The 27,644-nt window shown below is 37.3% G+C and overlaps 1 protein-coding gene across 6 annotated transcripts in view; it reads left to right on the top strand.

Annotated features, from left to right (window-relative positions):
• Window positions 1-27,644, top strand: part of PCCA (propionyl-CoA carboxylase subunit alpha) — a 284,928-nt gene that overhangs the window by 208,262 nt on the left and 49,022 nt on the right. For 5 of the 6 annotated variants that reach the window (XM_074910938.1, XM_074910964.1, XM_074910949.1 and 2 more), the window contains 2 exons: window positions 2,842-2,940; window positions 16,660-16,713. In XM_074910938.1, the coding sequence (XP_074767039.1) occupies window positions 2,842-2,940; window positions 16,660-16,713 (153 nt within the window). Of the gene's footprint in view, window positions 1-2,841; window positions 2,941-12,058; window positions 12,221-16,659; window positions 16,714-27,644 lie in introns of all 6 variants that reach the window. The other variant, XR_012633969.1, reaches the window with a different exon arrangement.

Here is a 27,644-nt window from a genome sequence, read left to right as displayed (position 1 = left end):
GAGTCAATGTAACTCTTAGTCGTCCCTGTGTCCCACTTCATCCCCCCCAGTATTTGTTAGGTTCTGTTATCATATCCGTTGCTGGAGGAGGAATGAAGGCAAAGGCAAACTTCTGACAGGTTCTTCTAATGTCTTATCTATTCCCCTACCTCCACCAGCTAACCTTGCTAGGCAGTTGGCTGCTGCGCTGCAGAAGGAAGACTTGCTTTATTAGTTAAAGCACTCATTTAATTTTAGCCACCATCTGGTTTTTGGTTTTCTGCTTTCCTCTCCTTTGTAGTGAAAGTAACATGCTTACTACATGGTATATGTCTTACCCTCAGTCCTTGTTCGTTTTCTCTGATGTCTTGACCTCCTGGCTTTGTCATCCTACCTGTTGGAGCAGACATAGCTGACTTCAATATGATCCTCGTGGCTTCACATCATCTTCCCCAATTGCACATATTGTGGTGAGCCCCAGGTGAAAGCAGCTAAGAGTCTGTAACTACACTCTGTGAGAAGACTGCTGCAGTTTACTGGGCTATGCTTTAGTTCAAATAACTCTTCCCCCCTACCCTGGCCCTTTATTCTTTCTTGAACAGGGAAAACATAGTAAGAGGCAACATGCTGTCTGCACTTCTTTCTATTTCACGTAAGCAACCATAGTGTTCCTAGAGTGCCATGATTTGTTTACACCTACCATCTGACTGCTTGCATCTCTTCGTCAGGGTCATTTCCACCAGAATTTTTTTAATACTAATGTAATCTGGAATTGATGATGGCTAGACTTGTATAGAACCTTGCAAGGGATTTTAAACAGGTCATTTAGCTCCGTGACACACTTGGTTTACCTTTCTTCTGTTCCTCTGTACTGTGACAAAAGAGCTAATGATTAAATTGAGTTTGTTGTGGAGGTATTGACTTGCATCTTGCCACTGGAACACCCTTCAGTAGGACTATAGATATCAGCTACAGATTTTTTGTGAGGCCACATGTAAATCCTACAGTGCAACAGTGTCCAGTTGAAGTTTTTTTGGTGGCCAGTGGCCTGATATGTTTTTATGCCATGTCTCCTCCTCTGGAGAAACATGGTAAATGACGTTTTCAGACCCAGATTCCAGTATAGACAGTCTTTCTTTGGTTATAGCGATAGTGACAGACAGCTTTTAAAATAATTGCCTTACCGAAGTTCAATTGGTAATCAAAGAAGGATGAGACAGAGCACTGGGTTTGCTTTTCTCCATTTGGAAAGTCTTTTTCAGATGTTTCTGCTTTTCTCAATAAAGACAGTATTTGCTGATTCAGGTTTGCTGAGAGCAGGCTAGGTTCACTGGCATGTTCCAGCTGCTTTGCAGTGCTCTGGCAATGCAAACCAGCTGCAGGTCTGGTTTAACTCAAGCCAGGTTTATGGCTGGTTTGCATCACTGAAGCAGTGTAAAGTACCTGAAGCATGCCAACTAATCTGGCCTATTGGTGAACCATTATAAATGACTTGTTTTTCTTCATGTTCTTTAGATGTAACTTTATTTATAGTTAAAGCCTGTAGAAATTGAGTAGATTGTATCACTAAAAGACAGGTTTTGTGGTTTAAACTAAAGTCTATAAATTAGAGGGTTTTTTAAGCCTGAGTTTTTTCTTCTTAACTGAAAAAAAATTATCAGTTTAGACATTGCTGCTCTGTACTTCTCTGTTAATGGATTTCTTTTAAGTTACACTGAGATTACAGTTGCCTGTTCTTATTATAAGATGAAATAATGATTAGTCTGAATTTCTAAAAGAGTAGGCTTTATAAGTTTTGTTTCACAAAATGTGGGGTCAGCTTTTATTCCAAATGCAGTAATTTTCTTCTAGTTTACTGAGAATGTATTCAATATTTGTGTCATTATCAATATTGTCTGATGGAAAATACTTTGGAGATTTTGAGAGAGGAAGGAAATCAGCCAACCATGATTTTTCATCTGTTTATAGTAAAATATATAACTGAAATCATATTTACCTACCTTGGATAGCATGATGAGTGTTCAAAACATGTCACAAATATTAATCATTAATTATATTAGTCCATGTACAGTAATTTACTTTTTTTCATAATCCAGCTCTTTCTCTGAGACCCTTAGTGTTGAAATGTGTGATGTGTGTTTTTAAACAGTATTATAGAACAGAAGAATGACAGAAGTGTCATTACAGCTACTCTGGTCTACACTCTCTTCAGAACTCAGAATTTTTGCTCTTCACCTAGAAATATTTTTGTGTAAAGATTATGGGATGATTTAAAAAAAAATATTTCTGGATAAACATATGGGCATTCAAGTCAGAAATTGTATTCCTCTGATCAGCTGCATATTGGAAGAAAACATGACAGAATTTGCAAAGTTTTTCTAGACTTTGAGGCAAAACACTGAAGAATTAATTACTGCCTCATATTAATTAAGATAACAATGCAAAACCTTCATTAGAAGCGTAGGAAAAGTTCTTCCTTGGTCCTTGGAGAGAATATTATATGCAAGCCCTGTTGTGTGGGTTGCAAGGTGTCACTGGAATTTATATGCATTACTTGTCTAATTGCAGTAAATGTAGCATGTCCAGATAGGTTTAAAAGTTGGATGGCTGTTTGTTACTTGCTGGAAATCACTTGAAACCTTGCTACTCAGAGGCAGCTGTTCACAGGTCCTTCACCTCTCCCCAGAGATAGCTGGAAGACTCTGTTGTTGGACCTTGTCTTTTATGGCAGAAGCAGTAAACATGACAGGTTGTTTGGGAGCCATCTGTTTTAAAATGGTTGCTGCTTTGTATGCAGTAATGAACTTGAGATCAGTTTTCTGTCTGTCTTCATAGTAACAGCCTTGTTTGGTGTCACAACAGGTGGAAGTTGATGGGATGAAACTAAACGTGACCAGCGAGTGGAACCTGGCTTCACCCTTATTGTCTGTCACCATTGATGGCACTCAGAGGACTATACAGGTAAACTCACCAATGCTTCATTTGTAGATCTGAGATAACCAGAAGCCTTTGGGTATACAAATAATACTGATACATGGGCTCTAAACTTGCTGCATCATAAAAATTACGTGATGTTGAGCAAATAACATAATCTTTCTACTTTGAATACATCCAGAGTGGAGTGAACTTGTCTCAGAGCTACTTATCTAGAGTTTTTAATCTTTCTTTTAAAGAAAAGTTGCTTATTTTAGGCAGAAATTTACTCTAGTTTCTAGGATCTCTTTACGTAATGGCTATAGGAGGTACAGTTTCTTAATCACTTAAGAAATAAAGAATGGATTACTGTAAAAAAAGCAAAACCTAAACCCAACCAAAACCCAGTAAAATGACTCTCTTCCTCATGTTTGAATCATGTCATTTTTCCAATTTTGGGCCTTTGCAGTCTGAAAATCACAGAACATTGCATCTCCCATGTAACATGGTTTTTTATATACTTCTATAAAATATTAGCTCATGATTTGAGAAGAAAAATGTAGAAAATATCACAAACTCGTGTGGCTCTAAGAAAAGAGAACTGAAAAGATTGAATGTAATTTATTCTTTAGTGTGTTATTCTTTCCTTCTGACCACTAATGTGTTTGAAACCAACTCTAAACAAAAGGGTGAGCATTTAACTGCCTTGTAAATTTTCTGAAGGTATTGTTAGTCAGCATATATATATATATATATATATATATTTGTTGATAAATATATTTATAAATATCTATTGATCCTGGTAATAGTGAAAAAAGAAAATAAAAACTTCTGGAGTTATTGAAAGTATTTTTCTATGTACAACATTATCTATTTCCTAGACATTTATCAGTGGTACAGTGGTCAGAGTTCTGATAATTTACAGTGTAATGTGTGAATTTATTTCTTCATTTTCATTCCTGGCAAATTACCTATCTAGAAATATTATTTTTGCTTTGACTGAATTTAAAAGACTGCAACTTAAAGGTTAATATTTAGTGAGAGTGAAATTTTCATTATGTGCCCAAGTAAATTCTGGAGTTAAGTTTTGTAGGTTTATTGGAAGGTTAATGCCAGCTTTGGGGCTTGTGTATATCTAAAATATTTTTTTATTTAAAACTGTATTTGTATATTTTAATGCTCATCCATTTTGGTGCTATTTTATAAAGTATGTTCCTAATTTTGAATAGGAAACAATATCGATGTATAGATATATAAAATCTGTCTAGAAGAAAAGCATTATGTTTAGAGTGGATAAGCATATTCAGAAGGCCTCACTGCAAACTATATAATAACTATATGACTGGATACAGATCTCAGAGTATAACTAATAGCTATAGTAAGACCAGTTAACTAGAAGTGTAATATTTGAACTGGCACATAAAATTAGTTTCAAAATTAACAATCGTGAGATCTGCACATGCGTTATTCTAGGAGCTGAGCCAGCAATAGTGTTACTTGCACTCCCCGAGTATGACCAAACTGTATGAAATACTGCAGGGCTAGCCACAGCAACAAGCAATGAGCTGGCTGCGTGGTATCTATCCAACAGAATGTGGAATAAGCACATATGTTGTTTCTTTCTCAGATTTTATCTGTAAGTCTTTGCTTTTAGCAAATAAACCCAGTAGCTTGAAAAGTTATTAATCTTCTAGTGTATCTATGTAAATTTATGGGAACCTTAAACTTGACCTCTGATATCCACTCACTGGAATCTAAATTGGTTTTTTGGTTATATATTTCTGTAGACTTGCCCCACTGCAAGAACCAAATTAGACAAGTGTATTTCTGTAGGTCAATTTGTCTTCAAAAGCAATTGACCCCTGAGTCTTGAAGTATCTTCTTTCAGCAAGACTTAGCCCTAGAGCCATTTAAGCAACAAATATGGATAAATCGAATAATTCCAGCTGTGCTTTATTAATTTTCAGCCAATCTAATTTCTCTTCATAGTTGGTTTCATTCTTCTAAATTTGCTCAACCATATACAGTCCTTGTGAACATTGTATTTCTTTGAAGGTTTGATTTATGCACCTTTGGTTCGATCCTGCAGTCTGGCCCCAATCCAGCAAAGCACTTAAGCATAGAAGCAGGAAATAAATAATTTTAAAATGTTTTGCTTTAAAATGTATTTATGTAAATTATAGTCTAGACATTGAAATTGTTGCATATCTGTCGCACATTTAAAAATAAGTAATTAAGCATGCCTCTTTTCTGCTGAAGGCTCAGTGTGTATTAGAGCAAAGCAGAGTGCCAACTCTGCCACAGAGTTAAGAAGGCCTATGAGCTTAAAAACGAGGTTTTCTAAGACTGTTTCTAGAGTATGGAACCTGAGAATACATCTGAGTGCCTGAGGAGAGGTATATGCCCTGGTCACAGTCTGTCTAGGGCATATCAGGGCACAACTAGGATGTGTGGCAGCCCCCTCCCTCCTGCTTTTGTTCTTTTGCGAGGAAGCCCATCTGTGTGCAGCAGATGGGCGCTGCAGAGTGCCTGGCCAGGTCCCCAGATGATAGAGGGACCAGAACCCTGGGGTATACTGCAGGTCCATTTGGCTGCAGCATAAGGGCTCTGAAGTCTTTGTGCTGCTTTGGATTACAGTGAAATCCATAGGATGCTGTACAAAGTGATGAACTGATGAAAACTAGGGATCATTTGAGCAAGAGATTTCCGAGATTGCAGTCTCAGTGTGGGCAGACCCCACAGCATTTCTTGAAGTAGACAGATTCCGTCATGGTTTTTTGTTGTTGATTTTTTTGATAGTTCCTCAGCTAATCCCAGTTTCTTGGCATTTTCTTCACTACACTCTACCTCTCATTTGGGAGGCTGAATTTAATGCATTGTGAAGTGTAGGATTTTGCTCACCAAGCAAATGGAAGTTTTGTGTGCAGAAATACTTTGGCAAAATGGTTTCCCCTACCTGTTTCCAAAGATGTTAGTGGCTCAGAATCTGAATTTACACCTAGGTGTTGTGAATTTTGACTCTGCCTTTGCTGAAAATCAGAGAAATAACTATAGGCATACAGTATATAACTATACTATAGGTTACAATGTCTTCTTGAGGATTCAGATTTGAAGGGATTGGCTGTTATTTAATTAAAAACACATATTTAACATACATTTATATATAAAACATGATTTGATTATCATATGGCCTTTCAGGCAATATTTAGAGTAAAAATAAGCAAATAAATGAGGTGCTTAACGAGTCCTGTGACGAGTGAGTGGAAAAGAGGAGGTTGATTGACTTGTGGAAAAGAACCATAAGAACTCCAGTGGAAACTGGAAGGGAGAATGGTGGTTCAGAATGGTATCCTGGAAAGTAATGACAGTTGGAAGAAGACAGCTGGCATATTTTGGGACAATGGGCATTTTTATCCCTCTGTCTCTGCTCCCATGTACAAGCAAGCTGTATTTCAGTGAGCCCTGTCCCTGCAGAAGTCATTGTCTGTGACCTCTTATCTCTCCCTGTGCATGTGAACTGGGGAGCAGGTAGAATGAGAGAAAGGAGGAATAAGTTGCCTTTTCCATAGAGCTGAACATCTCCTTTTATTCCCTCATGTGAACCAGAATCTAAGGGGACTTCAAGAAAAATCATTGAATCCATGAAGTCCAGTAGAGGGACTTGAACCTAGCTGCAAGTCTGCTCTTAATGCAAGGAGGTGCTTTCTACGGGGACACTGAGCAGGAAGATCAGGTATCTGCAGAGAGAGCAGGTTGCCCGAGAGAATAATGCATGTAGGAGGTCCTCAAACCCTCTCTGCTTTGGCACGACGTTGTGTTTGGGCAAATTCTCAAAAACCACTCCACCAGCCATTCAAATTCTGAGGCTGCTCGATGGCAACAATACATGGACAAATTTTACAACTCTTTAGTGCTGCTAAATGCTCCGCTTTCACTGATCCTGTCATCAGCGACCCGTCCTTATATATACCATTTACTTGCAGACAGTTCTCTATAGCAAAAGGATTCTGAGCCAGAATAAATTATTTGTCACCATCTTTTACCAAACTTTTGTACCTCTTCTTCATGTCATACGCACTCAGCCTTTCTACTGGCATATTGTCCACCCATGCTGGTCTCGCAGCTGTGCTAGCTTGCTGTAATGAAACCTCTCACCTCTAAAGGTAGTGCAGGTATTCTGCCTGGAGCCCGGTAAACTCTTGGTGACTTTTGACAGCTTCAGCAAAGCAGTTTTACAGTGGCACTGGTGATGCCTTCTCTTTGTATTTCCTGGCTTTCAGAGGATTGGTCTCTGCTGAACTGAAGCTCTGTAGGACATAGACAAAAAACTCAATTGGACGAGGTCCTGAGCAGCCCAGTATTACTTTGACATTAGCCTTGCTTTGAACAGGTAGATTTCCAGACATCCCTTGCAGCCTAACTTTTCTGTGACTCTGTTAGACATCCCAAATTCTACGGTAAAAAGGTCTTTATCAGTCACAGCAAGGTGTAATTAAGAGAGTAATGGAGTTACTAAACAAGAACATGATCCTGTAAAGCTGAAATCATCAATCTCAAGCTCAAGTGTTTTTGTGAATGAAATAGATGAAGATTTATCAGTGGTGTTTTCTCTTCTTACAGTGTTATGGGGAATTCAGTGATAGCATCTCTTATTTTTCATTTAATTTATTGCCTCAACAATTGCAGCAGGAGGAGCATGTTCTACATTCTGGGTTATGACAAATTGAAGTGCTTCTCTGATACAATGTTTCTTTTGATTATTATTTTGGTCTATAATAACAGAAAAAATAAAAATGCTGTAGGTTATGAAGCCTTTGTTCCTGGGAAACGTCTGACATTCTGGGAAATGTCTGACAGGAGAACAAAGCCTATGCCCAAGTATTCATTTCCTTCAACCCTGTGGAGACTTTTTTCAAACATATGTGTAATTTTTTTTTTTTTTAAATTACCTATATGTATTTTCTTTTTACTGTTTCGAGATCTCAGATGTAATCTGTGATAATGGTATATTATATAGGTTTCATGTCTAAAGTACCAATACTTAAGCACACTCATTTTCTTAAACTCTGAAAATGATTTTGGGGAGCTTTAGTGAGCAGTGTACAATTAAGACTGCTTGATAATCTGTTCTTTAGCGCTCTACAATTCCTGCACACATTCTGCTGTTGTCATTTCTCCATGCTTTCAGCATTGTTTTTGCTAGGTTGTCTCTAGAAGAAGGACACACAATGATTTGCTAACAGGGGCAGACACTTGGATATACAGTATCCAAAGAGCTGTACTATTGGGTAAAGAAAAGCCAGAGTGTAAGCCCCAGCATTGGATTCCTGATGGCCCGTACTGATTAACTGGTAGCTCTCTCCCTGGCGCTGTTTCAGCCTGTTCCAGTTATGGCTGACCGAGACAAGTCTGGTACAGGTTTATGCCATGCTGTATGGACCTAAGCAGTGGGACTGATATAGTCATTGCCACTTGGCTTTGGGACCAGGCATCAGTCCATGGCCTCCTTTATTTAGCGGTATAGAAACACAGGCTACTTGTGTTTTCCTGTTTGCTCATCCAGCCACAGTCATCTGAGAAAATGGATCTCAGCCTTGAAACTCCAGAAATGATCAGTGGATATAATTACAGGGAAACTGATCTTTATCACCTCTCTTGACATTCTCTTAGCATTTGAGACAAGTACAAACAAGCTCTCAAATATCCCAGGTAAAAGACAAATACAAAAAGACAAATACTGCGATATGCAGTGTAGTATGTCTTGCTGTGTTTCAGGCCTTTAAACTTTTTTGGAAAGTATTAATATGTGTTGGTCAGGGCACTGTTATTGTTGTTACTTTTTTCCCTGCATTTGCACTGAGAATGATAGATTTGTGCACGTTGCTTATTGCAGCCTGATCATTGCCTAATAATTGCTGTGGCAGTGTCCTTTAGCTTCATTCGAATTCCTCCTACTCCCTGTATTGGAATAGACAGTGAGCAGTTGATCCCTACCCACTGTGCCCATGCTGCTTGTATCCTCACCCTCACTCACTCGCCTCTTTTCAGTGCTGTAGAGTTGTTCCTTGCAGAGAAGCCTGTCTTTATGTCTGTGTGGCTCTCTGAACATCTTCCATTTCTGTTATCTCCGTTCTGAGCTGTGGGGACTAGAACTGTGCTCAGTGTTAAAAGCATGGGCAAGACCTTAACTTAATAGTACCATAACTTAATAGTGTTCACTGATTTGTTATCTGTTCTCATTACTAATTTCAAATATTTCCTTTGGCTTTTTTAACCAAAAGCAAACACGGAGCTGATGTTCTTACTGAATTATCACTTCTGGTTGGTAGCAGCTGGGGTGGACAAGGAAAGAAAGATAAACGCTTGGCAAGTAGCAAGGAGATCTTGCCAAGAAACTTTGAAGCTGTGCAGCATTCTAGAACACAGATAGTGATGTCCTGGTGTCACCCTTGGCAAAAAATGTAGCTATTCTTGTGTGTGTGTGTGTGTATCCTTCCCAAAGTTTCAGACACAGAAGCAAAGAAGAGTCATGGAAGAAATTCTGAAATGTCATCAGCGTGCATGATTCAATGCATATCTCCTAGGTTTACTTGGAAGGACCTGAGTGATCTGCTATAGATAATTATTAGGTAATTGAACTTGTTGAGTTTGTGAGATTCTGTACAGGAGAACTAGTAATTGTGCCACTTAGGTTTCCTTGTTTGATCATGGGTGATCTAAGGAAGGACTGAGACTTCCTTTATTTCCAAAGGTTGTAGGGAAAGGGAAGGTTTATTAAAACTAGCCTTTTTGGTGCTGTTTGCTGTAATTGTCAATGATGCATATTAAAACAAACATTACTGTTATGGCTTCATTGACATGGGTGTTTGCTAAAATTGTTAAAATGATTACTTTTTAAAATTAATCCTAAGTATACTTACACCCTATACAACAGCAGTATGGCCAGCTCCTGAGTCATGAAGCCTTTAAAAATATCAGATATCCTTTACTGTCGTACCAGTATTTGTATTAATGTCTACTTTAAATAGCAAGTACCCGAATCTCATGAACGATCTGCAGTTTGTGTGAAATCAGTTTAACTGAAGGCTGACTCTGCACTCTTGTCCATGGTTCAAATGAAGAGGGTGTGAAGGGAAGGGGAGAATACAAGGAAATAAAAGATCATGAAATTACAGATTACTACCGTCTTTTTTTTTTTTTTTTTTTTTTTTAATTGAGCAGCAGAATCAAAAAGCACACACCACCACTCTTACTGATTCTTTCATGACAAATAATTTTTTTTTTCTCATCCGGGAAGGAAATGAGTGATCAGCTGCTTTGCCCAATCAATCCCTCTGGAATTTATTGTTCGCTTTTCAGAGAGAGGTCTCCCACAATAAAGCTCTATCTACAAACAACAAACTTCTCCCCTTCTTTAACCTAATGGGATTAGTTATATCCTGTGCTGCTCAATGGGTTAATCAAATAGCGTTAGTTGTCACATATCTTATGCCATATTTTTTTCCAAAGGAACTATAAATGTTATTGATAGACAATATTCAGGATGAATAAGGATTCTGTATGTGTCCAAAGACCAAAGCATTGTATTCAGTTGTTGACAGACACTGTAGTTTTATGATATCTAAACATTGAAATACAAAGAATGGTTCTCCTGAACATGGTAACACATTCAGAGAGCAAAGGGGAAGGAAGAGGAGGGGCATCAAAGAGTGAGAAAGGACTATGGATCCTGCAAAGAACCTGTCTCAGGGCAGTCATAAACATCATTAGACCTAGAACCACATGGCAGTATATTACCTGTACACGGTCTCTCTATAGGAGCAAAACATACTACAGCATCTCAAAACAAGGGTAAAGTTTCTAAAACTTTTTGTGATATAATGTCGTAACAGCAAAATTTAGAAGTTCACAGAGAGAACTAAACTCTTCATTATTGTAAATAATTTTAAATAGCTGGAAATGTTGGGCTGGAGTAAACGTCCTTTAGGTTCATTCTTTACCAACACCAAATAAACAGTCTTTCCTGTGGGGTTTTTTTGGTGGTTGGTTTGTTTGCTTGTTTTAAAGCCTCTCATGCACTGCTTTATAACACCTATCTACCTCAGAGTTAAAGGAGCACATGGGCATGCTTGAAAGGCACTCTATGTATATGTAATAGCAATACTGCAGTGGTATTAATATTAAATATTTGCATGTCTAAACCTTGGCAAAAAGAAGTAACAAGTGACGTTAACATTGTCTATCACCTGAAGAAATATTGGGAAGGATCTGTGTTTCCATTTTTCTGCTCATGGGAGGACAAAAATTCTTAAGCCACCTACTGTAATTAAATCCCAGGCATTAAGAGAACAGTTCTTTTAAAAGTAGTAATATGGTGCCTCAACCTCTTAGAAACTGCACCTGCACCTTTATCTGTGTGGATTGATGTCCTGAAAGCCATTCATGCTGTGTTTAACATCTGGATTTGTACTGTTTGGGAATAGGTTCCATTTAGTCCCTGAGAAAGGACTGAGGTAGCTTGCAACAGGTGCCAGGAGGGACCAGTATTTCCACATCCTTGCAGGATTCTTTTTAAAGGGAAAGACTACTTCAGTGTAGTACCATTTATGCCAGTCTTAGACATCTTTCACTTGTCAAAACGCTTCATGTGCAGCTGGACTTGATGATCTTGTTCCCCACTTGGGTGACTGCTGCCCTTGTAAGAACCTGGAGAATGTGGACATGCCTGAGGAAGAACAGCTAACTGAGGCTTCACTTACTATAGTGTGACCTAAAATGGGTAATAGCTAAGGGTAGAGCAGTGCACAAAATTGAGCTAAGTTTCCATCTGTATTTTAATGCACCAAGGGGAGGAAATCATAGCACCACCATTGGTGAACACTGAATTGTGACAAAAGTTGAGTGATCCCCTAAGTGAAAAGGCTTGTGAAGCTGCATGAGTCTGAACATATAGTGCAATGTAAACAGTCTCCAACATACAAGAAGGCTTGGTGACATTGCTAGTTTGGGCTTACATCACTAGACAGGGATTTTGCACTTTTTTTTTTCACATGCTGAAATGGAAGTTTTGCTTTTTGCAAAGGTTCTAGGAGGAGAGGGGAAAGGAGTTTGTTAAAGCCAAACCAATCCTCACATTTTGACAAGAAGATGACTTCATGTTTTGCAGCTACTTCTGCAGCTTTCTCCTCCTCTCTGACTCAACCATGGGACTCCAAAGATGGGATTGACATAAGTGAATGATGGAGCTTTCTAGATGTCTGAGTGCCCTCACATACACAAAATTTCATAGATGAGGTACTAGCAGATGATTCTGCTATAACTTTACAAGGTAAAATACTGTGGGGTTTTGCCCTGACTTCTCTGTTGTGGGAATACTTTTTTTTTTTTTTCTAATTAAACCTGTCTGGAGGTGATTTTGGCCTGTAATTTGCTAAGTTGAATTTTCAGATATTTACAAATACTGGCCAAAAAGTGGATAGCATTCTCCATTTGACATTCATGGCATAAGATGTTCAGAATTTCTAATAGTGAGCAGTTGAAGTAAAGCAATAGGGGCTGCAAGACTTTCTGCATTCTGAAAAACAGCACTATGCTGGGAAACCAATGTTTCACTCAAAATTTTATCTATAATCTATCTATAGGTTATTTCTTCTTTGTTCTGCATAGTCTGATACATGTTGTCAGACTGTTAATGTAGTCGTGCCATGGTTTGAAAAAGTTTCAAAAAATGTTGGCCAAATTACAATCTGTACATTTTCTGTAACAAATGGTCACCAGCTTTATGTTCAACAAATAAAGGTGGTATATAGTAGCTCAAAATAAATGTGTTTGAGAAACTTATATATATGATTTCGTTTGCCAGTTCACATTCATTTTCACTTGACACAGTATTTTTTCATTTGTAAGAAAAGCAAAAAAAATTGGTTTTGGTCTGTTGGACCAAAGACCAACTGATTTTGGTCTTTGTTTTGGTATCATTCCTTCCCTGCAGCTGCTCCCCTCCAGTAGTTTGGAGAGCCCAAGACACCAGCAGATTTATGGAAAATACTCTAAGATCATCTTGTTGTCTAATAACGTCTATGTCAGTTTAGACTCTCTTTCAATAATATATATTTTATATTTGGCTGAGCTTCTTTATCCGTCTTCATATAAAGGTTGTTATCATTTTTATCTGCAAGTGTTCATCCACTGCAGGCTTAAGGCAAAGCTGATTGTAATCCTGCTGCATCTCTTACAATGAATAGATCATTGATACCCAACTAAGTGGAAATAATTTTCCATGGCAAAGCAGAAGAATTTAAAGTCATATCACACTAACCTCTGGTAATTTACTGGGATTTACAGATTAAAATGATTGTTTGTGAAATGACTGTGGTATAGCATACATTTAAGATAGAGGAGAAAAATCAAACACATTTTGTATGATGATATTATATACACTTGTCTATTTTTACATGTGTGCATAAGCATTTTGTTTGCATATACATAGCATATGCAGTATAGCATACTGTAACCTGTGTAAAAATACATATAATGTTTATTTAACACACCCGTTTGACAGCTTTAAGACTGCAGATGGATTTTTCGAAGTTGTGATGTTTTATTTTTCAGATTTGATTTAGCTTGTTACTTTCTCATAGGGAAAAAATATATACTCTTAAGTCATGCTAATTAAGTTTATCAGTTGAATCAACCGAAGAGCATTGGTTATGTCTAGGATCATGTAATTGATGCCAACAATGTAATCTTACTGCCTTGGCAGGTAAACATGCAGTGTTGTTTTGTCTTTGTTCAAATAGTAGACCTTCCTTGCTTTTCGGTGTAAACCTCCTTGTAAATAATTTGCAATTTATTAGGAAAACAATGTCAATGCATATAATTAGCCATTCTCTTTTGTTACTTCTATTTGATTACTTTCCTGCTATCACATGCAATATGAAACCATCTATTATGAGGTATAGAATATGTAAATATCTAACTTTACAAGAGAAACCGGAGACCGGTCCTTTTTCTAAAGAGGTGGAAAATAAAAGAATAATTGTTAACCATGTCCTTTCATTTTCTTGAAAACATCAATTACATTTACAAATCCCAGAAACACAAGCCCACCAGTGGAACAGAAATAACTCCTTTCAATATGCTTCAAAAAATCTAATCACATCTAACAGCTGAAATTTATTTACAACTGTAATTTGAAACATTAATTATGATAATGTGCTGACTTCTTTTGTAACATGGTTCTCAAAAGCCTGGCAGTTCTCTTTTTGGTCTTGATGTAACATATGTTTTGTGACTTGGAGAATTTCTCTACCTTTCTTTCTTGTTTTTGTTTTTTGAAATATACCCAGAAGAGGAGTTTCTTTTTCTCCTGTGTTTGTTAACTATTTTCCTCATCTTCCCTATTATTTCCACCCCCCGCCCCACCACTGGCTGTTAATTTAAGAGATGGATTTTAGTGACTGACTCTTAATGCTGTCAACGACTGAATGTAATGCTTAGTATTTTGGACACAGCAAACAGTAGACATGAAGATTTACTATACTGTGATATCAGTGCACTTCAACAGCATCAGAGCAGGAAAAAGCTGCTTGTATCTTTGTCTTGCATTGAGACTATGGCTTTAGAAGGTGTCTTCTTGATATACATATATATTTGGCCTTATTAAATTGGTTATTAAATTATTTTTGAAAGGGCTTGGTTACTGCTATGCTAGCTTATTTGATTGTGAGTAAAGAGAATCTGTGTGAGGAAATACTTTAATGATTTGGTTTTCGTTTGTGAAAAATAAGTCAAGTTGTCAAGAATACCTGGCTTTACTTTGAAAGCCTTTAAAGAAAATGACAAAAGGGCTCTATTTTTCTTTTTTGTGTGTGTGTGTGTTTTGTTTTGTTTTTTAAGTTGTGTTTTTCTGTGTGACAGGGAGATTAGCCAAAAAAATGGAATTTTTATTAGGACATGAAAAGGTCTCCAATGACCCTTGAAAGCGGACAAAAGGGTAGCACAATAAGTGACAGAACTCTAACGAGGGTGGAGGGCATTCCAGGAAAAAAAGAAATTAAATCCTTTAATTTTTTTCGGCTTGCCATTTTCTGACAGCTTATCAAGTGGTTGGGACTTGTTTGTTTTGGCATGCGGTTCATTCATTGTAGGCAGCCGGTACTTTGTTCTTCTTTGTGGTTTCCAAAACCTGATTGTGTTTATCCTAGACTGTGGGAAAAGTGTATATTCCTGTTTCCTTTATAAAAGTAAACGTCAGGTTTTGTATGAAATTTTATTTCCCATATTTTCCATTCCATTAATCATTATTGTTGAAATATGTCAGGCTTTGGCACATCATCCTTTGTTTTCATATGATTGTACAGATTGCAATGTCAGTGTGTGACCTGTTAAGTCAAAAAATAAGCATATTTGGGCTGTAGTAATTATTACTTCATAAAGTGTAGCTGAGGAACATGCACCATTATTGAAAAGGGACCAGGATTTAATTTATCGCTATTAAAATTTTTTGAGGGATATCTAGCTATTGTTATATGAAACTTTATCACTTAGTCTAGAGAAGACAAGACTAAAGGGAGCCATGGTAATGCCTCTTCACATACGTGTAGGTAAAAAGGAGGAGAATAATCTGTGTTTCCTGTCTTATGAAAAAGAGGAGAATTAATGTGCTGCAGTTGCAATAAGGTTTATTTTACTCAGATATTAGGAAAAACTTCCTAATGGCAAGGTTGCTGAACACTGAGATAAATTAATTAGGGAGACTGTGAAATCTCTGCAATTGAAAGATTTTAAGAATGGATTAGACACACATTGTTTGCGAGTGACACAGGTGTGTTTTGATTCTGCTTGGCATACTAGACTAGAAGATATCTCAAGATGATTTGTAGCCCTGTTCCTGGGATTCATTGTCTTTAAAATGCTGCAGGTCTCCATGGAGCTCTTTGAATTTTATATTCACTTTCTCAAATCTGTGCTCCTGTATTTGTATGGATGCCTGGCATCATGTAAGTATTAGGGCTGTGTTCCATGACTAGGGCCCTGATTTTGGGTCTGTATGTGTTGTAATTTAACAGGAGGAAGAAGAAGGGAGAAAAAACTTTTCATACTGAAGGAGGAGACAATTCACAAGAAGAAAGAATTCTTTGTGTTTTGCATATTTAGATTATGGATAATACTGTGTTAAATCAATAACATATTTTCTTTTGCATTGTCTTGTGGCTTACTGACAATGTAATATTTGAAGACTGTTTAATAACTTCAATCAACTCCTGAACCACAGTAGGTGACCAGACATTTCATAAGGTCATTTTTTTTTTTTCTGTTTTCAAAGTAGCATCGTTGGAGGTTTGCATTTTTAAAAAAAATTTAAATGTCTCTCATTAGGAGAGAATAAAGATAATACTAAATGTGAGTAACAGGAATACAGAATCACAGATGTTTAGAGATGGCAGAAGCCTCATTATTCATGACATTCATCTTTCTGCAAGCCCAAGGTTGTTCTGTGTTGTACTTGGCCATATTTGTTTTCATTGTTTTTCAAAAATAGATTTTACTGAGTTGACTGAAACAAAACCATAATCTGAGCTGCAGTATGAATTAGACTTCTAGTACTGAAACTGTTGAAGGAAATGGTTTTATTTTATCTGTTTTATGTATAGATCTGTGTACTCAATTAGTTTTGATTACTTTACAGTGATGTGACACACAGAAAATGGAATGATTTCAAATTCTGGAGACACTTCTAATCATTTTTTACATCTTTTTTTTCAGCGGCTTTCTCGGAATGCCTCTGGAGACACGCACATTCAGTTTCTAGGCACAGTGGTAAGTATGTATAAATGTTGTCAAGAGTTGTTGGTAGAAGAATATGATGTAAACAAAGTAAATTACACTGGCAGCACATTTATGCTTGTATTATGTGTAAATATTCTGAGCTTAACAGGTGAATTTAGGCAGATTTCTGAAGCTCACTTCCAAGGCGTGGTGCACAATATCTTCATTCCACACTTCAGCTGATTCAGGTCTGTCTGTGTTTCATTTACAAGAGATTTAAGAGTAACTGGTTGTAGACTTGTAAGCGTATTGCAACATACTGAGGTTTGATCTACATCAGGATCAAACCCACTCTTCCTCACCACCTCAACTTTCTGATCTCTGTTGCTTCACTGTACTGCGTACTCTCACATCCCAGAGGTGAGTCAGTAACTGTCTTATGAAAAGACTATTTAGTAACGCAAAGTGTTCTGTCCTTTTCTCGCTCTAACCAAATGTGGTAGCTCTGTAGTTATCCCAGATTTTGTTTGCTGGAGAGAAGTATGCTTAAAATCCTAATCAGATTTTATACCGTTACACAGAATTTACTCAATAAAATAGATGTTTTTTCATCTGCTGTTATCTGGAGCAGTCACGTATAATATAGAAACTAGTTTTGTGTTAGGTGACGGATGCTTATAAACATATATGTGATTGAAGCAGCTTCCAATTCTATGATTTACATGATTAAAATGCAGTCATTGATTTTTTCCGAGTTCCTTATGCAGCTTAAAATAGTTCTGAAAATGAAACAACATTGAAGTATCCTTTAAAATAAGTTGTCCTGAGTGCTGCCAACAGGTTTCCCAGTAGCAACATTAGCAGTGAAAAGCCTAGGAATGATATATTCTCTTTAGAATTTAGTCCGAACAATTCTGTGCACCATATGTTTTGAACACAAAGTAGATTAAGATTGCCTATGATAATGCTTTCATTCTACTTACTCGTGGTTAGTTCTTCTACAAGTCCTATGAAGCCATTTTTTGGGAGGTATACAAGAATACCTGTATACTTGCATGTTGTTCTTTAGAGGTGAAAAGTGCCCCAGTTTTTTTGCTTCTATAAATATATCTCTATATATTCATATATATTTATTTGTCTCATTCAATATCAAGCAGAGCAGCAGTTACAAATAAGACATAAAAATTTTGTTCTGCACTGTTGTGTTTGTAATGATGCTTCAACTCTGGAGTTGCATCCTGCATATGTGAGATTGCTGCTAGCTAACTGATCTGATAATCTTTGTGTGAGAAGAAAATAATTACTCCAAGTAGATAAGATATAAACAGAGATGCAACTTGATAAGAAAATACTGAAAAGATTTTAATTGATCCCCTGTAAGTGGGTGCTGTAACAGAGAAAATTCTGATTAAGCATTTATTTAGTGGCATTGAAAATTAAATTTGTTAAGTTATATATGAAAACATTTTCTATTCGTATGTTAGAAGTGCTCCAGAGTCTCACAGACTAGAACTCTTGTGCTGGGCCTTGTGCAACAGCAAAAGAAGACAAAAGAGGATACAGTATTGATGTGCGTTTAGCTTTGAAAAATTGACGATGAAACAGCTAATGGATTGTAATATATATGAGATGTTCCGAACTAGCTCATGGGTGTTTATTGGATCCTAGTTATTTTGGGAAATCAGTATGTGATTATAGCTAAAATTCTCCAGAGGACTAAACAGAAAAGCCTGTAGTACTCTATCCATGATTTTTTACTTACTATAAATTATGCACATATCTTGCTGATCAAAACCAGAGAGAGAACTTCAGCGAGCAGGGTGGAGAAGCAGTAATGATGTCTTCTTCCCAGGGTTTGCTCCAGTACCAGTTTTTCCACAGAATCCAAGCTAGAGTCTGCACCTGTGTTCCTATCAGTTCCTCTAGCCTACTGTGCTTCTCTTTTCCCTAAGTCCCTTTATTTCATCTGTCCTTTGCTCCTTTAACATCCTTGTACTCTTCTGATTTCAACTTAATACGCTCATCTTAGGTAATGGAGGGGAAGGGTGATACGACTTACAAATTATCTACACCTATAGATACCCAGTCTATATGTGTGTAACTGTATGTGTATGTGTACACATAGACAAGTGTCAACATCCAGAGAAAAGAGTATCATCTTAATGAAGGTCCTAGAAATACGTTTTGGGCTCACCGTTGCATATCTCTTACTAAACCTTTGCTAACATAGAAGTGCAGTCAAGATAGTGTTTGAAAAGAATATTTAGCAGCAAGAAACTCCTGATTGCTTGTTGTTATTATTATAATGTATTGTTATCAATGTAATAAACAGCTTGTGAAAGTATTGCACTGCTCTTTTTTTCATAGTAGAAAACATTAGGGATGATAGCTTTGGGCATTCTGTGTTACTTTTGACAAGGGGCAAATGTTGATGGCACTTCAGTGGTGGCAGGCAGTGTGGTGCTACCAAGTGTACACACTGCTAACCTGTCTATCAGAACGTATTTTTAGAAACAGCTGATCAGGAGCACAGCTCCCTGGCCTGTCAGGAGGACATCAGCTTCAATAAATGGCTTCACTTGATTTTCTGGCATTGAACTGTAGAAACAATTCTGCTACTGTTTTTTGATAAAACACAAGCCCCTGCTTCAGGAAGCCAGCTGACACTGAGAAGTGAAAGGTATGCTTCTTTATTAGAAACATCCCTGCTGTCCCAGTTAGCTGGGTGGAGGGCAGAAAAAACTACATTGCAGCAGAAAAGCAACAGTTTAATATGAATTCTGCTGTGTAACATATGGTAAACATGTGGACAGTAAGACCAATGTTTCTGTTAGTGTAGCAGCATATTTCTGTTATTTGAGAGGAGAATGGGAAAAATAATTTTGCTTTCCTCATTGAAATCATAGCCTTGAGTGCCCACTGTTAGCATCATTTGGGGATCTACATAGATTTGTAATAATATTTTTATTTGTTTCTGATCATGAGTAGAAATTCTTTGGTACTTGAACATTTGTCTTCAAATTGTAGTGGCATTAGATAACTTGTTTTCTTCAAATTGTTTTTTTGGTGGAGGGTTATGAGTCTCAGATCTGATATAGAACTCATGCTATCGGAGGATGTACAGGGATGTTTCTGCCTGAGGAGCAAGCAACTTTTAGCTGTAAGAAATAGTTGTTGAATAGGAAGCTGTGCATGCTTGACAACTGATTTGGTTTCACTTTCTTGGGATGATAACATTTTGAGTCCTGATTCAATTATTTCAGAGCAGATTATGGGTTATTGCCATAATAGAGATTTTACATGAGTTTTTACTTATTTTTCCTTTCTGAACGTGAGTAGATATTATGTGCTGATGGAGTCCTGCTATTCTGATGCTTTATGCTAGAATTATTCAAATAATGTATTTATTAATAGTATTACTGTAACACCAAGGAATCTTATTGTGCTATATATTGTACCAAAAAAAAGGAAACAAGATAATACATGCTTCAGATTTATGTCCAAAACAATGCCTGAAAGCAAGAGTACCAGGAAACAAGGAGGCGGTCCTTTATGGGTTGTCTCCCCTGTGTAGGCAGCTCACAGAAGTAGATTTGTAACAAACAGAGAATCACAGAATCATTTTAGGTTGGAAAAGAACTTTAAGATCATTGAGTAAACATAACACTGCCAAGTCCACCACTAAACCACGTCCCTAAGCACCACATCTACACATTTTAAAATCCCTCCAGGGATGGTGATTCAACCACTTCCCTGGGCAGCCTGTTCCAATGCTTGACAAACCTTTTGGTGAAGAATTTTTCCCTGATATCCAATCTGACCCTCCCCTGGTGCAACTTGAGGCCATTTCCTCTCATCCTATCACTTGTTACTTGGGAGAAGAGACCCACACCCACCTTACTACAGCCTCCTTTCAGGTAGTTGTAGTGAGTGAGGTCTCCCCTGAGCCTCTTTTTCTCCAGGCTAAGCAACCTCAGCTGCTCCTCATAATACTTGTTCTGTAGACAGAAGCACAGAGCTTCTGCTTCAGACTCTGCAGTCCAAAAGCCCATATGTTTGAGTAGTCTGTTCAGAGGACCATGGTGTACCCTGCATACTTCTTTTTCTAGTTTGCCTCTAGTTTCTGTCTTGTCTCTTCGTTCTACCTTCTGTTCTCTTCTGTGAGAGGAATGTTTTTTGCTGGCCCACTGATGGCCCCGATCATTTGCTGGTTATTCATGCCTCTGTCAGCTGGATTTCAGCAATTAAATACATCTGGGAAGGCAGCTCAGCTGCAAGTATATAGAGAACTACAGATTATTACAGAAACAATAAACTTATTCTAGACTGTGTAATGGCCTCTGTGTAGAGTCTTGAATAAAGAAATACTGTCCGTATGCTTAGATAGTGGCCTGGCTCCATCGCATCCATAATGTCATTGTCAGCTTTGGGCTGCAGGCCATGCTTGAGAGCGATGCTCTGTTGGCCTGATGGAGCACTTTCCTCAAAAGAGACAGTCCTAGACAGTGAAGAGTCGCCAACCACAGTGGAAAATTTAATTGTCCTCTGCTTATCATTTGTGCCATTTCTTTGATCTTCTCTAACATCAGAGCAGCAATATAGAGAAAAACAGCTACTTCTTTCATCTGAGGAAAGATGAGGGAACATACATGTTAGTCATGTTGCTCAGTATATTACTTGACAACGTTCCTTCAGTGATGAACACAATATAGGAAACCACATGGAACGGAATGAAATTGCTCTGGTCTAAGAATCAAGCCATCTTTAGGTGCTTCTGAGTTTTCTAGCACTGTTTCCTTGATGCAGCCTTCTCACTGGAGGTTTTGCCATTGATTCAGTCTCATCCCTGATGGAGTGCTTTTTTCCACCTTTGATTTACAAAACATTTGAAGTTTTGCTGTGGAGGCTTATGCTCTGTTATGATTTCTATTAGCCTATTGATGCTATGCTTGCTGTTCTTCAGCCTTTTTGCAGACCCATTTAAAATAGTCCAGAGACCCACCGCCATGACCAGATCTGCAAACTACCGGTTGAGAACACTGGATTTAGGAAAACTAGTCTCTGTCAAGCCCTGGCCATGATTTTTAGCATAGTTGACATACGTCCTAGTACAGTAGTGATCACTCAATGACTTTTGGATTGTTCTTGAACTACTTCCAGGCAGATTGGCAAAAGAATGTTTCATACACAGTCAGGGTTATTAGTTATGTATGTTGTTCATGAAGTTAGTCAGAAATGGAGAGCTTTACATAGAGACGTTACTCAAAATCTTTGTCTTTGCTTCCTAGCTTATTGCATAGTCATTATTTATGTATCAAACGTAATCCTAGGACCTACAGATCAGTATGCGAACTTTATGTCTCACTGCTGATTCCCCTTTCTGTTCCCTCCTGCCATGACTTGTCTGCTTTTGCTTCAACAGCAAAATTCCAAATTTCTGCCCCATTACTGAGGCTTACAAATTGTCCTGGAACTTTTCAGTCTGTATATAATCTTATCAGCTTCCAGACAGCTTCTTTTTTTCTTTCTCCCTGCATTCTTACAAAGACCAATTAAATAACAATAAAGATGGAAGCTTTGACTGTATGAGTCTGATATAGCTCACAGTGACAAATGTTTAACAACCTGCTTCTTTCACCCTTACAAATCATTGCAGTTCTTAACAGGTTTTCTTTCTTTCTGCTTTCCTTTCTCTATGTGACACTTCTGAAACTAGATACTGAAGATTTATGCAGACTTTGAAGCATTGGTTGAAAACCTGCAGAGGTTACAAAGGTTGTATTTATTGGAATATGTAGAGTATTAACCACAAGAAAACAAATATAGTCCAGTAGGTGTTTATTTTGCAAGTTGATGGTTTTTTTAAATTTTTTTTTTTTACTCTTCCTTTTCACAAGCTTTAAGATTAGGGTCCCTGCTGATCTAAAGGGAATTCTACTGTTGTATAGCATTTTTTCTTTTCACCCAGTTTCAGAGGCACTGTGAACTACAGTGCTTCTAGTAGTAGAGCTATCATCAGTGGCATTTCACTAGTGCAGAAGGTGTCACTGGGAAAAAACATGCAATTGCTTCTGAAAGCATTAACTTCTGCAAGTCCCTTTTGAACATGAGCAGTGAGAATCCTGAGGCTGGCTAGCTGGCTACAAGCTGCTGCAGTATTCTGCAGAAAGTGGGTAATTCATGTAACAAGGATTTAACTTGTGACAATAGTGATGCTTTGTCCCATCATTAGAACTTGGCAATGAGAATTGCTCCAGCTAATGTGATGTGGGCTATCAGGTACACTCACACAGCTACATATGCTGTTCTCATTTCAATTCTGTTATATATTTATATGTTTTAAAGCAGAAGGTATTGAGAGTATATTAAAGTTGTCCACTGGGGGCAAAGTCAAAAGCACCTGAGAGATTTAGAAATACTGGTTTTACCAAAAGCCATGTCCTAAATCACTTAGATTATTTTGGGCATCTTGCTTAGGGTTTCTTTGCAAAGAGAAACAAGAAAGCGCTTGGAGTTCTTCCTGAATTTTGATTCTATGACTTAAAAGAAACTAGAACTGCTACGTTTCCGCAGAACAACATCTTGTAGTCTTTGCCTGAGACCTCCTGAGCAAGAGGTGGTGTTGTCAAGGTGATCTATGCTGAACCTGCATATATGCTTGCTGGATGGCCAGTGTGAACATGCTGGATGGCCAACTGGTTGCTGCCAAACTTCCCTCAGCTGGAGTATGGATTTAGGTCTCCTGTTTCCTTGGCACAACCAGTGCTCTTCAGAAGATTTGTGGAAAGGTAGTTATGGTTCCTACAGTACTTATTGGTAGTTGGATTTACCTACCTTTTTCTTCAAATTTAGTTGAAATTGATGCAGGTTAAAATTGTGTGTGTGTGTGTGCGCGCAAATGGGATTATTAGATGGAATGAGTTGGGGGTGGTGATTGAGAGGTGGAAATCTTTGCTTTCTTGCAAAACCGGACTGGAAATGGGTTTTTAGTTTCTAATTTAGACATTTAGATGCTGATGTTTTGCTTTTTATTTGTTCATTTTTAATCTTGGCTGTTTATTTTTCTTCAATTGAAGTTTTAATTTGCAGAGGGAAAAAAGTGAGATAATATCATAAGCAGGTCAGAATTCCCATGAACATCCTTAATGTTGGTGAATTCTGCAGTGCGTCTGCTATTTGTAATGTAGTAGTCTTTGCTTATAGTAAATTATGCTCCTTATCCCTTGGAAATAAGCAAATGGAAAAATACGGATTTCTGATTTTTCCATACTTCATTTGACAAGTTTCTTTCTTATTGAACTCAGTAATGCTTTAAGGAGTTCTGACTGAACTTGGTTGGTTAGACTATTACTTCTCGGAACACAAGTGGACAGATTACCCAAAGATAACTCAAATTATTTCCTTTGGTAGACTAAGATTTAGCAGTGTTATAGTAATTATTAGTTGCTTTCTTTGGCCAAAGAAGTATTGGTTTGGGTTTTTTTAACTGTATCAAGACTGTTACCTCATAGTGAAGATCTAGTGTTTTCTTCTGAACATGTCTACTGCCAAGTAATAAACATAGGTGTAGCCCGTGTTTTTAAACAGCTTTTTGATGACTGCAACTTTGACATGTAGCCAAGAACTGTTTAGGAGGTATTAATTTATATGGCTTTTAAGCTTAACCAGGAATCTTAATGAAACAAAGGCACGATGAAGTTAGAGAAGCTAATTTAAGTCTTTGAACGTAAATTTTAAATGAAGTTTTTATTGATAATAAATATACTTTGTTCCTCATTAGTCTTCTAGGCTTCAGTGGTAATATCAGTAAAATAAACATGTTTTACAAAGATTTAACATTAAAAATGCTATTAATATGACCCTTGGTATCACCAGCACAATTAGATTTCAAAGTGAGCATTTAGGATGTAACAGCGATTAATGACAACCATCGAAAACAATTTTGAACTCCATCAGTTTAACTCAGGAGGGTAAACTTAATATGATAATTTATCTAGTTGAATTGTATCAGCTTAGCAGGAAAGTATGCAAATATGTGACCCTTACCTAGAATCTAAATGGATGCTGTGCTGATAGATTTATCAGTTCCATTAAAGAACTTTAGGGAACTTTGGAATTTCAGCAATTGTTCCCTTGGAGGCTGAAAACCAAACCTGATCTCATACTGGGACCATTCTGGTCTGCATATTTCCATAATTTGCCTTTGCTACTAATATGACAGCAAGACGCAAATAACTGTTTCTAATAATATCAAATGGAGTTGTGGAGGACAGCATTTTAATGTAGTAAAAGACCTCCCCGTGGGGTTGTTATTGCCACTATAGAACAGCAGTTACACAGTTGCAACAATAGTCTCTTAATTGATTCGTTTAATTAGCAAGAGATGAAGCTTGTGCTGCATCTTGTCATCTGTTATCATGGGGGCGGCTACAGAGAGAATCTTTGCATTTGTCACTCTCTACAGTCGGGTTTGAGTAGAGTAAAAGGAAGCTTCCAAATGCATTTCAGCTATAGAGGTTGAGCGTGCGTAAGAATGTTTTGCGAGCATGCTTCCACTCAAGTTTTCAGTGTGTGGACACGTCTGGTTTAAGAATCAGCATAGTCCCTGGAGTACAATTTATGACAAAGCATTGTTTTACTGGGGGAAAATCTTAATCCAGTGATGCTGGGCATTTCTAACCTAAATATGCAAATCTAAGTATTATAGGAATGGTGGATTATTTGGGGCATCACTACTGTAGAATAGATTTACTTGGAAGAAACAGGGTCAGATTAGTGAAACCAGCCATCTGCCTTGTGATTGCTTTTTCATGGCATTTTTGTTTCCAGACTGGATAAACAATGAGTTACATGAGCACATGGTCCATGGTAGGAAGCATGTGTAAAAGAGGGACTTTCTTTGTGGTTGGTTTCCCCGGAGTAGTTATGAATACAGATACAGTGCTGTGCTTGCTTCTGGGAGATGAAGTCATTTTTTTACTCAGATCTATTTTATTTACATTTTAAGGGTATGTAAATAAATATATTTTAAAGGCATGTAAATATATCAGGAGCTTCAGTTTCATTTTTCTCCTCTCCTTGGCTTAGTTTTGTCTTCTGTTCAAGGTTATCCTTCCTTATGGAAGGAAATATTTCTAGAGGAGGACAAACTTCTTGTTAAATGCTAATTAAGAAAATGAAGGTTACATTGGCATGCTTCCATTGTCATAGCTCTGACCTAAAATAAGGGATCTCTTACTAATCTGAAATAAATTAAACAGAGGGGGAAGCAAGTAATTCTGTGCATGTGAAACACTTGAGATGTCTATGCCTGGTCTATTTTTTTAATGACTGTGCTTTGTTGTTTGGTGGTTTTGTTTGTTTGTTTTTCCACTTGTGTGCTGTAGTGTTGGACATGCCATCTAATTTTGCAATATGATGGGGCTGTCAATTCATGTAGCAAAGGGACAATGTGCTGTTAGAGAAGGCATATTTTTTAGGACAATTTAAACAAAGATTTAGCCCACTTATCATTAAAGATCCCATGGTAATTTCCACAGGGTTCTGAGATCGCTTCATATTCTGAGAGTCTTGGCCAAAGTCCACTTTGTGTAATTACCTTCTGTTTGCACAAATCCCTAATGCAATTTTAGATGTTTGGTATTTTTCACTTCCTATCCTAAATAGTGAAAATATTGCCACACACTGCTCATAATTACTATGGGTTATATCCTAACTTCAAATAAAGAGATTCCTGTAAATTACCTTATTGATTTTTGTTTTCCCATTTTTAAAGCACCAGAATATGTGACAAAATATTAGTAAACAATAGGATACGTAATTAAATTCACAAACTAATGAAATAACTCTAGTTTTCTGACTTTTCAATTTCGTTGCATTTTGGCTGTCTATGAGCTAAAATATCTCTACAGATAAGACTATCACTGAGGAAAGGCCAACTCTCAGACCATGTCAGAGGTCAAACAACACACTGAACAGTGCTCTGAAGCAGGTAGGAAGCCAGTGTGAGGCTCTAAGTGTTGTCATCATGTACTCAGTTGGATTTTACTTCTGTTCCATACTTTCTTGTTTCCACAACTGAAATCCTTGCCTGTGTATCTGTCTAACTAAAACTGGTTTCAGTTCCTCTTTCCAATGCTTTTCATGGACTCCAGAATATGTGTTCAACCATGCTGTCTTTAAAATGGTCTGCTTCTGTGTTGTCCCTTTTGATAAAAATTTACTTGTACTTGAAGTTCAGTCCTCCTGTCTTCATCAACAAAGCCTTATATGACTGTAGTATGCCACGTCATATCTTTTTTCCTGATACTTCATTTCTTCTTTCTAGTCATCCCTTCTTTGATTTTTTTTTTGGCCATATTTATCTTATCCATCTTTTCTCAGATTGCTTCTCTTGTGTGTTTCCTGTGTCAGGTTTTTTTAGACATGCTTGGGGTTTTTTGCTAGAAAGATACATGGGTCGAGAACAGAGGTATTACTATTAATCTGACATTAACTTTCATGTTTTTCTGTAACTAGCATTTAGGAGAAGAATGAGGGTAAGAATAAACTGTAGAAAAATTGCTATGCATCAGCAAGTCATACAGCTATTGGAGTTAACATATAAGTATTACAGACAGGGAACACCAGGGACTCTTGTAAGATAAAAGTCTTTCCTTTGCCCCCATTGTGTATGTTACAGTATCTGAGTCCAGTTTATTCATTGCATGTAAAATCTAATATTAACCTTCAATCAGTATTTTGAAGCTCTGCAAATTTTTCCCAGTGTTCATTTAAGGCTCTGTGCAAATAAATTTACCGTACAGGAGCAGACAGTTTATTTCACTTTTATGAAACTAAAGTTTCACATAAATTATCTTCTGTGTAAAGTACATTGAAAATTACATTAATGACATTTTAACAAAGATCTTGTGTATCCCTGCTTCTCTGGAGAACAGCAATCCACACTGCTGCACACTTGCATACTGGTACAAATAGGCAGC

Source organism: Athene noctua, chromosome 1, assembly GCF_965140245.1.
Source record: "Athene noctua chromosome 1, bAthNoc1.hap1.1, whole genome shotgun sequence".
Classification (NCBI taxonomy): domain Eukaryota; kingdom Metazoa; phylum Chordata; class Aves; order Strigiformes; family Strigidae; genus Athene; species Athene noctua.
The sequence above is the reverse complement of the archived record's forward strand: the minus strand, read 5'-3'. Positions and strand labels throughout refer to the sequence as shown.